Source organism: Dasypus novemcinctus, chromosome 11, assembly GCF_030445035.2.
Source record: "Dasypus novemcinctus isolate mDasNov1 chromosome 11, mDasNov1.1.hap2, whole genome shotgun sequence".
NCBI classification, from domain to species: Eukaryota; Metazoa; Chordata; class Mammalia; order Cingulata; family Dasypodidae; genus Dasypus; species Dasypus novemcinctus.
In genome coordinates, this window is record NC_080683.1 from 124,955,172 (window position 1) to 124,970,231 (window position 15,060).

At 49.7% G+C, this 15,060-nt stretch overlaps 1 protein-coding gene across 3 annotated transcripts in view; it reads right to left on the reverse strand.

Moving 5' to 3' along the window:
- The window catches only part of SHPRH (SNF2 histone linker PHD RING helicase), an 82,608-nt gene that overhangs the window by 51,517 nt on the left and 16,031 nt on the right, over nucleotides 1-15,060 (reverse strand). For 2 of the 3 annotated variants that reach the window (XM_004455749.3, XM_058307601.2), the window contains exons 4-13: nucleotides 12,661-12,879; nucleotides 10,057-10,135; nucleotides 9,421-9,571; nucleotides 8,219-8,327; nucleotides 7,380-7,636; nucleotides 5,428-6,099; nucleotides 4,033-4,284; nucleotides 3,300-3,378; nucleotides 1,753-1,916; nucleotides 1,425-1,681 (exon numbers count right to left, since the gene is read on the reverse strand). In XM_004455749.3, the coding sequence (XP_004455806.2) occupies nucleotides 1,425-1,681; nucleotides 1,753-1,916; nucleotides 3,300-3,378; nucleotides 4,033-4,284; nucleotides 5,428-6,099; nucleotides 7,380-7,636; nucleotides 8,219-8,327; nucleotides 9,421-9,571; nucleotides 10,057-10,135; nucleotides 12,661-12,879 (2,239 nt within the window). Of the gene's footprint in view, nucleotides 1-1,424; nucleotides 1,682-1,752; nucleotides 1,917-3,299; nucleotides 3,379-4,032; nucleotides 4,285-5,427; nucleotides 6,100-7,379; nucleotides 7,637-8,218; nucleotides 8,328-9,420; nucleotides 9,572-10,056; nucleotides 10,136-12,301; nucleotides 12,880-15,060 lie in introns of those variants that run through there. The other variant, XM_071218697.1, reaches the window with a different exon arrangement.

The following is a 15,060-nucleotide window of genomic DNA, read 5'->3' on the forward strand; positions in this document are numbered from 1 at the left end:
TCTACTAAGCAATTATATCCCAGAAATGCTGCTTTTAAAAAAATCATCTCAAATTTAGATTATTTCAGAGGTATGTAAGGATAAATACTGAACTTAGAATCTTTCTAGAAAGAAGTGCAATAGCAAGCTTACACTTACTATCCTCCTAGAAAAAACAGGCCAGAATTGGGCACATTTTCTTGAGCTTTGTTTCACATGGTCACAAATTCTGCCAGGTCAAGGATGGACTGTCAAAGGCTGTGGCTAAAGCCTGCTCTTCGCGGATCAAGGCCGACCTCGACGCTGAGCCTGTAACCCATGGTGCCATACTGGACGCTGGCCTGAACATGAGCAGGCACCCAGGCCCCGGTGGCGCTGAGTGAGGCAGCAGTGCTGCCATGCCTCAGCTCTCTCAGCTGCAAACAAGATGACATGTGCTGGGGCATGCTCCATGTGGACCCCAGGGCCTGGCTCTGAGCAGCGACCAGGGCTGCGCTGCTGCAGGGCGTAGGGCAGCTGTGGGCCCAGAGCTCAGTCTAGTTCTGCTCAACTCTAGTGTCTCTTATTAGGCAGAAGCATCCAACATCTCTAAGTGACCTAAAAGAAATGGAAACAACCCTGGAAAATGCTTCTGAAGAAGTGGAAGGCAAAATAAAGGAAGACCCTGCCATCCTGCGTGCTCCGTGATGTACCTGCTGAGCAGGTGAGCTCGCCGGGAAGCGAGAAAGCCCTGACCTACGGGAAGCACCTGCTGCCACCTGTGCTCTTCCAAGCAGTGCTGCTGCTCCTGGCCAGAGGAATAAGTCAACTGCTCACAGAGACGCGCCGAGGCCCCCCTTAAACACATCCCTCTTACGGGCGTGAGACAGGCAGTGCTGTGCGTGGGAATCTCCCAGCGTCATCAACTCGTGTTCTCTGTTAAGCATGGAAAGAAACAAGATCTGACAGGATACAACGTTTACCGACAACCGTGAGAATCGTGGCAGGCCATTCGTGATACCCTGGGTGCTGACCAGAGTTAGCAGGGGAGGTATTTCTGCACTACTGCCCAGAATAATCAAGTATTTAAATTGTGTAACTTCTGAAAGAACTGGCATATTTTCGCTAATTTAAAACGTCTCCATTAAAAGGATTTCTTAATACTACTACAAACTGGTTCTAACTAAAAAATTTTTAAAAATAAGATGAGTCCTCGAAAATACCTGAAACAGTCTGTTCATCAAAACAACCCAAGTCTATGCCTCAGCCCCGCAACTGCCAGTCCACAGGCAATTCTCAAGACCAAATGGCCGTCACGCTGCCAGCTCAGGCAGCCCCTCTGCCATTCTGCCTTCGTCCTGCGTCTGGGGACAGCCCGTGTGCTCCTGCTGGGCCCAGAAGCCGACTGCTCACACTGCCTACTACTGCTCTGGCCAAACAGCCGTCCGAGGGAGCAGACGCCGCACCTCTTCTGCAGCGGCAGGAACTCCCCGCGGACGGCCTGGGGGTGGCAGCAGGCCTGCCGGAGCCTCAGCAGCGGGTACAGGATGGCGCTGACGGTCCGCCGGTCCAGGCTGCTGAGCCGCAGGGCCCAGTCGGCGATCTTCCTGAGCTTGGCCACAGCGTCCTGGCAGCACGCCTCGTGCTGGCGGTGGTAGAAGTGCCGCTCCACGGGGGAGAAGCGCAGCCGGTGCACCTCCTCCGTCTGGGGTGGGATCTGGATCTGCGCAGGGAGAGAGGTCAGCCCCTGCCTCCAGCCCCGCGGACAGCGCCCCGGACGCGCCCCCTACTGACCTGGTCGAGCACGTCCTTCTTCGCCGAGCGCCACAGGATGCCGGCCATGAAGCTGTAGAGGGGCTGTGGGTTCCGTCGGCAGTACGGGCGGTAGAGGAGGCGGCCCCACCAGTGCCGCACGCAGTAAGGCTCCACCCCGAGGAAGACCACCAGCCCGAAGAGGTCTGAGGAGGAGGCAGACGCGGCCTCAGGAGAGCACACGCGGCCCTCGCGCGCCGCCGCCGGTCTGCGCACCCAGGCAGCGGACGGGCCTTCCCGACCCAGGCTGCGGGCCGCGCACACTCCAGAGCTGAGGCCGACTTCCAACAACCTGCGCTTCCTGCTCAAAGCTTTGTGCTGGTTGTTTACGTGGTGTAAGGTTTATGGGCCCAGCCCACAAACCTTGTACTAAATCCAAAAACTTAAAACTTCTGTCTGACACAGAAGTATAACTTAAATGGGTGTGCTCGTCCGGGGAGACGTACAAGACCGGCTCTGAGCTCTGAACACGGGTGCCCTGAGCGGGTGAGACCCGGAACACACTGAACCGACGCTCCTCTCCCCTGAGGCTCTAATAATTCTGCTTCTAGGAAACAAGCCTAAGACCACATCACTTTTTAATGGGCCTGATATTGTCTTTTTGATGTAACTTATTAAAACAATGAAACTTTAACTATGTACTTAAAATATTTCTATAAAATGTTTTTCCCCCTAAAAATGATCCTCAACAAGATGTACTGCTTTTCAGGTCACAGTAAAGGATGTGGGTATTGTTAATTTAGCAGAATGACAGGCTACCCGACTGAAAACAAATATTTGGAAACTTAAATTTTCAAAAATCTATGTTTTAAGGATGAGTATTTACCACAGAAGTACAAATATAAATTTATAATTTAACTACAATTAATGACAGTTTCCTAGGGTATTTATTATGTAAAACAACATTTACTTGAACTTTTAGATTTAAATATTCACAATGTGAACAGAGGCCTTAAAAACACTGTCTCTGTCCTACGCAGAGGGAGTGACACGGATGAGATTAACACAGGCGCGCGGGCGCCAAGGTGCGGGGGGGGGGGGGGAGGAGGACTAGAAATCGTCCAAATGCCAAGAGGAATGGTCAAAGCAGAAACGGCACAGACTTAGGCCGTGGTAAAAAACTACGACTGTTTTAGTTATGACTTTTTACAACTGTCAAGTACGGAGCCTGTTCTTACAGACACAGATCCCAACAGAAATTGCTCTTCTTCTCTTTTTGTCTTCCACCTGCTTTCTACCTAACACTTTAGACCTCTGAGTTCAGTTCAGACCCTATGTACACTGTTTAGACAGGCCCAATAATGGCTTAATGTGGACAATGGAAACACACACACACTCATCTATTTATATACATATACACAAATATAAAAGTCACCTGGTTCCCATGTAAAGAGATTAATGCTTAAACTTAGGAACCAATTAAAATACAGGGGTAGTCAGTTAACCACTTAAACAAGGACTTCAGCCAAACTGAACATGACAGCAGGTCTCCCCAGACAATTCAGGTTTTCAAAGCCAGGCAGCGTCACCTTCCAGGCCTCTCTGGACGGGCGTGCCGCTGACGCACCACCGGTTTATCCCAGTCAAGCGCTGAGCCATTTCTGCAGCCTGATGGGGTGACAGAGAGAAAACATGACCACGAGGAACGGAGGGATGCAGAAGTCAGGCCTCGGCTTACCCGGGGCAAGCTGCACTTGAGATGCGTCTGCTCTTACTCAACAGCTTGTTAGCACCCGCCGCGTTTCTGGTCCTGTTAGCTGGGGGCCGCCAGGTGCCCTGGAGAGACAGGCAGCACAGGGACGGGGAGAGGGAACTCCTGCAGCACCCCCAGGCCTGCTCCACCCTCCAGTGTGAACCGCGGCTCACAGGCACGACTCACACACTCACGGAAGGGTCCAGCCTGGCCAAAGGAGACGCGAGCACGACCTGTGACAGGCAAGGGCTGAACCAAAACTCTCCCCTCAAATGCGCTCCCTTCTACCAGGCGGCCTCCTGGATACCAAACTGCCAAAGCCTACTTTGGCCCAGAGCGGTCAGCCAGAGGGCCCTGCCCAGTGTACCTTCCCCGCGTGGCATGTAATCCGACCTCTCATTCAGGCACAAAAGGGTGCCGCTCTGTGAGCAGTAAGACGACTCCCCAGGCCTACGCGGTTCACAGCGCAAGAGGAAAACCAAAGGAGCACGTTCAGGAGCTAATGTGGACGCCACCACACTGTTCCCACTGCACTTCCGACACGCAGAAGATTTTCCAGAAACCCTGACCTTCACAGTGGGACACTCGACCATCTGCGCCTCGTCGAGGCAGATGCGCCACCACTCCACAGCCACCAGGGGGCTGGGGACCGCCATGTAGCGCTTCTGCTTCCGCAAGCGCCGCCCCTCCTCGCTGTTGCTGTGCGGGATATCGACGTAGTTCAGCTCTGAGCGGAGGACGTCGTACGTAATGATAACTATATCCTGTTCTGCCAAAAAGTGAGGCTGTAGGAAGCCATCTTTCTTCACTCCTTGATACACCTAGGAAATAATCAGTAAAGGCACTGTGACTGGGAAAGGCTCCCCCAGAGAAAAGAAATTCCTCCTTCCAGCTGTTTCCTGAGCCCTCCGCTGGCCAGGGCCACCTAGCCGTGAAAACGTTCCGGACCCACCTAAGGTGGGCGACTGAGAGGGTCGGCAGCGTGAAAGGCCCAGAACAGAAACGGCAGTGACATCGCCGCTGCACGCTCTCAGCTAGGCAGAAAGGCTGCCTCCTGGGCCGAGAAGGCGGGCTCAGAGCCCAGTCTGGGGTGATCCTGAAGATCACCAAGAGTTCTCACCGCGCAGCGAAGGGACAGGGCTCCGGGGCTGGGCCTCAGGGCGGCGCTGCCTCATGCACGGAGGCACAGGCTGGGCCACGCCACCGCGCTGGCCTCTCCCACCTGACGGCAGCGCCTCCGCCCACCGGCAACAGCCCTGCCCGTGGGCGTCATTTCCCATCCTCCCCACGGCAAACGGAAGGCTGCTCAAAGCTGGCACAGCCGAGACACAGGCCCAAGTTTGCTTCCCACAGAACAGCTCTCCCAGGCACGGCTCCTCTCGCTGCCCAAAGCGTGGACGTCTCCGGGCACGGGGAGGGCAGGGGCCCCGGCCTCAGCGGGCGGCGCCGACTGGATGCACGCACGGCGCTGCCCATGCCTTCACCTCAGCATTACTGCCAGACGGGAGGGCTCTGCCTGCAGCGGCACCGGGCACACAAGGCACTATGGGATGCATCCGCTGCCTGAGAGTTTCCTGGATCCTCACAGGAGCTGGCCGAGGACCCAGAGCCGGCCCTGGGTCGACGAGGTGCAGCCAGGTGCTCGGGGAAGCCTCACACACCTGCCTTAGGGCTGCGTTTCTGTCCCAGAGGAAAAACACTCATACAAAAGCCTTTCAGCTGCAGGACCAAGGAGTTTTTTTAGTATCCACATCTTCCACTCAAAGTGGTTTAACTTCTGATGTTGGAAGAGAAAAAACACTCTACTGTTCTACTTCTTACTCTCACCTTCCTCATCGAGCTCTGTTTAATATTATCTTACCATCTCATTAGGTTCAATTTGGGCAAGCAGAAAGAAACAAAGATCGTAAAAGCTACCCCGGGAAGCAGACCTCTGCGTTGCCGCCCCCGGGGCGCCCCCTTACCAGGACCCGCAGCGAGGAGGCCCGGACGTGCCTGTTCACCTCGTCCACCCACTGGTGGCAGATGGAGCTGGGTGAGATGATCAGCGTGGCGCCCGTCGACACCGGCTCCATCGCCACGAGGCAGTGGGGGCAGTAAAAGGGCTTGACCTTCAGGCTCCCCACGTCATAGTTCACACAGGCCGCGTGCTGCCACAGGCAGCAGTTCAGGCACTGGACGCGCAGCTTGCAGTCCACCTGGTCCAGGCCCCCACATATGCACTCGAAGCGGCCATCAGGGGCGCTGCAGGGATGCTCGACAGACGCTGGCACGGCCCCCCCAGCCCGGCTCGGAGACGCAGGTCGGGCCGCGGCCTCGGGCTCCTGCTCGGGCTCCTGCTCGGCCGCAGGCTCGCAGGCACTTCCGGGCCCGGGGCCGTCAGAGACCCCCGAATCGCTGGGGGTCGGACAGCAGCCGAGGGGATGGGGGCGAGGGTCAGGCTCGCTGCTTCCCTGTCTGGGGACTAGAGCAGGCTTCTTCCTCCCTTTGGTGTGACTTCTCCTGGTCTTATCGTAATAATAATAAGGATTCTCATCATCATCATCAGAGGTGTTCGATGGCAGGTATTCGGAATCTGTGTCCTTGTTCCTTGATTTTCTGGACTCTTTCTGAGTTTTTCTTGGACTCCATGCTGCCTATTAAAAAAGTATTTATTTATACCAGGCAAATTTCTGAAATTTAAGTCCCGACTGTAGATACGTGCTTTCCATGCCCTCTCGGTAGCCAGTCAGCCACCCTTCCCCTGGCTGTGGTCCCAATGCGCGCAGAGCCCCACAGGCTGCAGGCCCAGCACCACGGCAGCATGGGCCCTGCAAAGAGCTCTGTAGAACGCAGGGGAGAGAGACGGAGGGCTGCCGGCACCCGGCATTAACTTACAATTTATTGTCTGCTTCATACAAGAAGAGACGCTAGTAACACAGTCACAAAATATGGCAATTACAAAAATACTGAGAACTAAACACTGCCTTTAAAGCAAGCAAGGCTGCCTGCCAGCTGCTGCGCCACCTCCGGCTCCCCCGCCCGTTCTGCCTGAGCCCCTGCGGTGCCAGGTGCCGGCCGGCTCCTGGGGGTGAGCACACGTCTCCAAGAAAAGGACAGAAGCGGAAGGGCAAGTGCGATGAGACCGACGCCGCTGCCGCGTGTGCGATGCTGTGGGAACGCGAAGGGGCAGCACGGCGGGGAAGGCGCCAGCACCGGCCGCCTGCGAGTGATGTAGGCTGGAGCCCAACACCAGACCACCCCTGCTAATCTGGGATTTTCTTTTATGTGGCGGCAGAAGCCTCCAAAAGTGCAGAGGCTCCCCGGCTGCACCCTGACGCAGGAGCCACGCTGGACACGCCCTAGGTCAGCCAATGGGCTCTGCGCCTGCATTCTCCGCAGGATGCCAAGCTGGCAGCGAGATAATCTGGCTTGTCATTAGAGTCTTTATGTTGATAGATACTGTCACTATTTTCTTAAAAACAAATCAATTTCACTGGTCCAACAGAGGTTTTATAACAAAATATGAAAATTTCATAAGGTGGTGATGTGGGGAAAATGAAAGTTATGTAATGTATATCAAGTCCCAGGCAAATTTAAGGTTTCGGTGTTTTTTTAAAGGTCTGGGATAAACATTTTGCCTGCTGATGATGGCATAATTAGGATGTGGTTAAACCCTCGACCACCGGCTCTTCTGATTCAGAGAGTACTTAGTACTGCTACGTGCCAAGAAGCCTTCTGGGGACTTCGTGGGGGCCAGCGGGAAGTCTCTCCTCTCCTGGAGGGACGCAGGCGGAACGCGCGCAGCTGCCAGCGCTGCCGCTGACCGCCTTGCAGGCTGGGGCTTTCCCTGCAGACGGCCAGGGCTCCGCGGCCAAGGCTGCTCCGCTGCCTGCTCTTCAGGCATCACACAGTAGTGTTCAGGAAATGCTCTCACCTGCTTTTTCGTTCTATCACATATATCCTCTTCCTTGTAATTCTTCCCCAATGTAAAAGTCCCATTAAAACCATGGCCTTTGATCTGTTTCACAAGACCTTCGAAAATTAGGCATTTCAGCATTCGCTTCAGAAGGCCTCTGTTCTTCTGGACATCATATCTGTATACAGCGCTGACGTATTTATAGATGGAAAGGATGGAGACACCTTTTTTCCCATTCATTTCCTTCACAGCTGACAGTATCATCACACGCGTGGCTAAATGCAAAAGGACATGCTAACTCAGTCAAAGTAATTAAAATGAAAAATAAAAGTCAGCTAACTGAAATTCACATTGAGGACTGAGTTAAGAAAAAAAAACGATTTGCCACAGACAGACTGTATAGTTTCATTTTGAAGAACACATAATACAAATTTGTCACAACACACAAAGAAATAAATTACCAGAAGAGAAATAATAAGGAAGAATTAATCTGTTAATTTGCCAATCTTACAAGCCACCTGTCATGGAGAAGAGAAACCAACAAACCAAGCCCCACAACTATCTAAAGAGACGCCACTTCTAGGTAGGGAAACGCTCACTTGCTAGCAGGATCTGAATAGCTGAGTTTGAGAATAAACAAAGTCCAGTCTAAACCGTAAGCGAAAGCAATCTAAATGGAGAAACTGACCAAGTCCTACGTGGACCAAGTCAAAGGAAAGAATAAATCTTTACTTTTGTTAAGAGAATATGACTTGAAATGAATTCCATTTGTGCAAAATATAAACCACTGTAAGAAGTTTATACCAGAACGAACTTCACTTTAAATCAGTATTTTCTTTAAGAGATGTCATACTTACGGGGGCACTGAATTTTCTCTTTTGGTTCAAATTCCACATTCTGGGTTTCTGAGTTTTTCACTTTTCCTCCAGAATAATGAGATGGAATGAAATAGTTCACCACTCTTCCCTGACGTGAACAATAGTCAGCAGTCATACAGGGTTTGCTCTCGGCACTCTGAATTGCTTAATAAAATTAAACCTCCCTCTCTTAAGGAGATGCAAAGAGTTTTTAAAAAAAATATATGTAAGAAAGGGCTAAATATGCTATTTATACAACAAGCCTTATTTTTCACTTCAGACTTTATAGCTATCCGTCCTTTAAAAAATTGTGCATATTATCTTAAATTACATGTTAGTATGGAACTTCTGAAATTCACATTTGAAACCTTATTAAATCTAGAGCTAACCCATGGAATTTATAGTAATGCTGAAAATGCTACTTAGAATTAAAATAGGCTAATGAGTAGATAATGCCAAAAAGAAGTGAGAGTGAAAACTATATACTCCAAGTCATTTTTCTACAAAGATACTTTTTCTATCTTTCACATATGCCCATATGTGAAAGACCATTTTTGCACACTTGGCCCTATCAGGAGATCACAAAATCGCTGAGGCTATGAGCATGATGGGCCCTAGAGATAACTAGTCATACCCTTACCTAGTAGCCTCATTTGAGCAGATTTAATGTGATCTCAGATTTCATTTTTGGAAAATGAGAGCTATGAGCTATATTCACCTCAGCAGAGTTTTTTGTTTTTTTTTTTTTAACTCTAACATTTCTATTTTTAAACACAATTATACATTTTGGGACAAGGACTATAGTTTATTTCATTAGCAACCTAGTTACCAAGTTACGCATTCTTCAGCAAACCTCTAATCTTTATATTAGAAGATTTGCACTCCTGAGATACATGCTATTTTTAAGTAGCTTTCAGAACCATTTGGTGGTAAAATGGAGACTTGTGGTCAGTGGCAAGATCCGAGGACACAGACCCATCTTCGTTAAAGGAGCCTCTGCCAATTGCAGAAGTGCGACGGGCGACCGCACCCCCTTCCTGGCTGGCCAGCTCGGCTTGCAAGATCCCGCCAGGTGCCCAAACATCCACCCTGAGTGCGTCCGAAGTTAACAGCGACTAGCATGAGTGCAAGCCCCGGGGCGGCCTGAAGGCGCCAGGCAGGTGGTGCGCACTGAGGCCGGCCGTGCCCGCCCGCCCGCCTACCTCAGGGAGGGCCAGCGCGCCGCGCCGCGTGTCCTGCCGGGCGTGCGTGAGAATCAGGGCCAGCACCTCCACGGTCTTGCCCAGGCCCATCTCGTCCGCCAAGATCCCACCCCGCACTGGGGGCCCGGCCCGCGGCTGCTCTCGGAGGATGCTGCGGGGAAGACGGAGAGCCATCAGGGGAGCCACCGGCCACCACGCTGCTCCTAGAGGGCGGGAGGGGACGCCACTCGCCCAAGCTTGCTGACTCTCTGCTTCAGGGTGAAACAATCCAAATCCCCAGATAAGGACAGAAAGATCACGATGATCAAGCTGCTGGTGCTGACCGAGGAGCCCTCAGAAACCAGGGAGACTGCTGAGCAGCCATCACGTTCCCTCCCCTGTAAGGAAAGGGAGCTGCCCACCTTCTTTCTGCGACCTGTGTGACTCTGTGAATACAAGAGCTGCTGGGCAATAGCTACTGAGTCATTAATTACGCTGAGTCCTTAAAACTTACATAACAAAAATTATAAAATAACTGTATAATTGTATTCTCTCTTGAGGTACTGCCAAAGTTAAAGACTTATTCTACCAACCCCAGGCAGTTTTCTGTTATGTTTATTTTTTAAAATCAAACACAAAAATAAAAACTTGTCTTACCAGCCTGTATATGGATTATAGTAGAGTTTCAAACCCTCCGATGTGACAATTTCTCGCCATAAGAAGTGCAGGGCGTTTTCTAAAGAAAAACATAATTATAAGAACAAGTTTTTGTTTGTTTTTGTTGTTCTTTCTCCAAAATAATCACATTAAAATGAAACCTGGTTAATGTTCAGGATACCCTAGAACAAGGAGGCAGGAGACCAGTGCTTGTGTCAAGTCTCATTCCAGAAACGCTACACCGTTAGCACCAGGAAAAGCCGAAGGGCCCCTTCAGTTCACTTCCTTCCAACATTATTCTTTAGTTTTCTTTGCTTTGGGCACCAATATTTCCCATATGTGAGCAAGAAATACAACAGAAAAACAAAGTACAGCAAATTACAGGGGATTAACAGGAAAAGAAAACTAACACATATAAGCCAATCCTACACAATACAGGAAAGTAGCTTATTGTTATTAACCTTTCAAAAACTAGCATGACGTTTTTTAAAAACTCATGGACCTACACTAGTGAGCTAATGCATTTATCCAAAGCAGTCTTGACCTCTCACATGGCCCTTGGGGAAGGAAGAAAGACTTAAGTAACAGAGGTGAAAATTCTAAATGTACAGCACAGAAGTGTGAGTTTTCTCAACCAGAATCTTCCACCATCCTTTTCTGGATGTTCAGACGCTACAGACAAGGCACACAGCCTCAGGAAACCAACACCCCATCCGCAGGCCGTATCCTGGAATATTGATAATCTGTTTCCCCAATAAATAGAACTAGGCTCATTTGTAATTTCCCTACTCAGGATTCTTCTACCCCTTTTATTTGAAGCTATAATTAGAAGTCTATCTGTTAAATATATGACACAGAGACTTCAATCTTCGGCCTGTTCACATGCCCACTGAGCCCTGAATCTCAGCAGAGTTGTGGCCAACGGCTACTGTGCAGTTCATCGGACTCATTCAGGACAAGTAACAAGATGCTGGACAACCCCCATCCCAATAAACAAAGAGTATCTACACAACTGCAAGCAAAACAGTTCCTCCCATCCTCCCCATAAGCTCAAAGCCCCTTCTCACTCTAAAGAAGAGCTGGCCACGTCATCCCTAACTCCTCCAGACTGAGGAATGAACAAACGTAAGAGGGGACTGCAACCATGGACCAAAGTAAAGTAATTATTGTAGTAATGGAAAAACCTGTATTAATGACATTGATATAAAGACAGCAGCTACCTATCTGGGATGGGAGGGACGAACAGGCTGAACACAGGGCATTCTTAAGGCATTGGAATTGTTCTGCACGGTATTGCAATGCTGGTACAGGCCAGTGTACATTTTGTCATAACCTATAAAACTGTATGGTGCAAAGTGTAAACCACAATGTAAACTCCAATGTGCCACACTCATGTAAAATGTTAACGGGGAAAATACGGAAGGGGTGAGGGATGGGGCATATGGGAACCCCAAAAATTCTCCATGGAACTGCTTTGTAATCTAAAACTTCCCTAAAAATAAAGTTTATTACATGAAAAGGAAAAAAAAGAAGAAGAATATTACATCTTGGAGAAAAAAATCCAGTCTGTGGAGAAAATCTATAGGACTTACAATTTATTCTTCAAGAACTAAATTAGGAGAGAAAAAGAAGAGCGAGGGTGGGAGATGGGGGAGGGAAGCTGGGGGCCAAAAGATGCCTAAGAGACCGTGGCCCAAGGCCAGTCAGTCACCTGGCTCCAGACCCAAACGAACCGTAAAGAAGAAGAGAAAGACAGACCAGAGGTATTCGGTGATGCTACTAAAGAATTAATGGGCTTTAAAACCTATCACTATACATATTATTCTATTGGTTTAAAAGAACCCTTATCTTTCAATGAAGCAATCTGAAATATTAGCAGTTGAATCAGAAGATATGTGGTATTTAGTCTAACATAAGTCAGACTACGAGGGTAAGGGGAGTGGGAAGAAATAATATTGGCTATGAATTGGAATGCATTTTCCAAAATGGAAAGTTTCAAACCATGAAGTTTGTGGGATCAAAAAGTATAAACTGGAACATATGGGCTAAAAAGATAAGTTATCATTAATTCAAACAAATCTACATGAGCAGAACGAGAAACAGTCAGCTCCCATCGCCCAGAATCAAGTGCAAACGTCATCTTGTGCCCTTGCAAGACAGCAGCACAGAAGAGGCCAACATGGCTCCTGCAAATCCATCATTTTCTTGACTTTTTCTTTTGTTAATAAAGAAAATAAATGCAAACCTAGAAAAATCACAGTAGCCACATGTAAGGCCCCATCTTTGTCAATGTGCTTTCCTTCTCAACCATAAAAAGTTTCTTAGAGATGATTAGCAAGATTCCCAGTGATCAGGTTCCAAAGGAATCCGGAACTGGAAAGGCACGTAAACAAACTTGGTGATCTTTATTTTGGCAGGAAGCAACAGTTCATGCTCTCAAGGATGAGGGAATGTACAGGTGCTCTCACTTGCGCTCACAGTAGCGCGTCCACTCCTATCGGTCCCAGGTCTCTTCAGGAGCCTCTGTGTGATGAGTCTCCCCGTCCCCCACTCTCCTGCAACCCCTCTGCACAATCGGCCTTTCCTTTAGGCCCCTGCACCCACCGCTGGCAGGCGCGCTCCTGAAGCGCTCTTGCTGCAGCATCCAGCTGACCGCCTCCCTCTGGTAGGGTCTCAACACGGGGGTCAGCGCAGGGTGCTGGACTTCCACGTGCGCAGAGCGGGCTTCCTGCTCGTGGGCCCGCTTCACGAAGCGGTAGAGCTCGTCGATGTCCTGCCCCTCCGGCTCCCTCTCCACGCTGTCCTCCTCCTCTTCCAAGGCATCTGCACAGACGACAGCAAGCGTGCATGCTTAGACGGCAGGCCCGGCTCTAGAGGCACCCTCGCCCCAGAGGCGGGCTTTGTGCCCTCCAGCTCGGGGCGCAGCCCAGTGCGCTCGTGATGGGACGCCCTGGGCCCACCTGTTTGCTCGTGAAAAGCCCACCCACCCTCTTCAAGGCAGGCTCCAGTGCTGCCCTGTTGCCCTGGTCAGCATCGGCACTCTCCTGAGCCTGCGCAGTGCTCTCTGCTGGTCACAGCGACGCTCCACAGCCCACCTGGCGCCACGGTCCCCCACGTGCCCCTGGCCCCGCTATGCTGGCCTGCACGCTCCGGGAAGGCAGAGGCCGATCTTGGTGCTCAGAGCCCTCGGCAGCTGGCACACGCTCGCCCACCGTGGACACTTACAGATATCCAAGGAACTGACTGGGAATGCCTCTCCACATTTCACTTTTACATCTTAACATAAATCCCAATACACACAGGATTCTTCTGTGTCTAGTAAGGCAAAGGTCCCCATTCTATTTCTTCTGAGGAACCATGTCTGGTTTCCTTAAAGATAAATTATTTGTGGTCAGGAATGGCTAAGGAAGAAAACCTGATGTGAGGACAAGTGTCAGATGCTGAAAGAAAGATCCATGTTCCCAGCAGCCAGTTAGGAGATAGGCGGCAAGCATTTAAGGCAGGGGTTCTTGACCTGTTTTGTTCCACCAACCCTTTGCCAGGCAGGTGAAAACCACAGACCCCTTACTAAGTCCACACTATACTGTGTATTATTTAATAAATATATCACACCTGCACTAACACATCCCCACAAGAAAAATGTTTTTTTTTTTTTTGTATTTCAATTCAAGCTCATGGACCCCTCATTAGGAACCTCTGGTTTAAGGCAAGGGAATTAGAATATCAGTTCCATATGTTGGGCACAATTGCCCTGGAAAGAACACTGATGTTTACTGTAACATAAAGGAAAAAAAAAAGCCAAACCTCGAGCAAATTTACAAGCTCCTCTTTTCAAAAGATTTGTTATTAGAAACAGTTCTTCCAGGAAGCAGATTTGGCTCAATGGATAGGGTGTCCGCCTACCACATGGGAAGTCCGGGGTTCAAAGCCAGGGTGGTGAGCTGGCCCATGTACAGTGCTGATGTGCGCAAGAAGTGTCATGCCACGCAGGGGTGTCCCCCACATAGGGGAGCCCCACGTGCAAGGAGCGCACCCCATAAGGAGAAGAGCCCTGCACAAAAAAAGCGCAGCCTGCCCAGGAATGGTGCCGCATACACGGAGAGCTTACACAGCAAGATGACGCAACAAAAAGAGACACAGATATCCGGTGCTGCTGACAAGAATGCAAGCGGACACAGAAGAACACACAGTGAATGGACACAGAGAGCAGACAACGGGGTGGGTGGGGAAGGGCAGAGAAATAAATAAAATATTAAAAAAAAAAAGTTCTTCTAAAGTGAAGAAGTGAACCATTTATTTCTGAACTGCTTTAATAGGACATACCCCAGATGCTGTAGAACTAAAAAGTCATACCACAAAACACACCACTTACTCTTTTTAGTAAGAAACATGCCACATATGATTTTCAAAACATCACTATCAGAGCATAGCTAAATGCCTATTTCAGACTGTTACTAAAGCTTTATAATCTAATGTTAATAACAAAATTTGAAGTTTTGCTTAGAAGTCATACTTTTAAAACTTCAAACTTTATTATTTCTAAGAGGCAGAATGGAATTCTTACAACTTTAAAAACTCTAGATGTACTTAAAAACATTCTTCCCAATTCTAAAACCAGAGCTTTTTTGTCTTTGTCTTGCATGTGCAAGATGACTTACTCTGAATAGTATTATGAAGCTTTGCAAGGAGCCTTCTAGGGAAGCAAGTCCATGGCCAAGGCCAGAGACTGATCCCAGCATGAAGATGCTGTGGAGCGTCTCCCCAGTACAGCCAGTAGGCTGCCCAGACCAGCCCCTCTCCCTGGCCCTGAAGCATCCATCCCACCCTGGGCCCATGCCTGTCCAAGAAACAGCATGAACAACTGGTCTGTGGGGGATCCAGGCTTACCTGTCAGCCTGAAATCTCTGACTGCAACAAAGTAAAAGTGCAGGGATCCTGCAAAAACTCCACTGGCTCAGTCCCCTTGGGTCCCCACCTGCTAGTCCGCTCTGAGGCCACCAACAT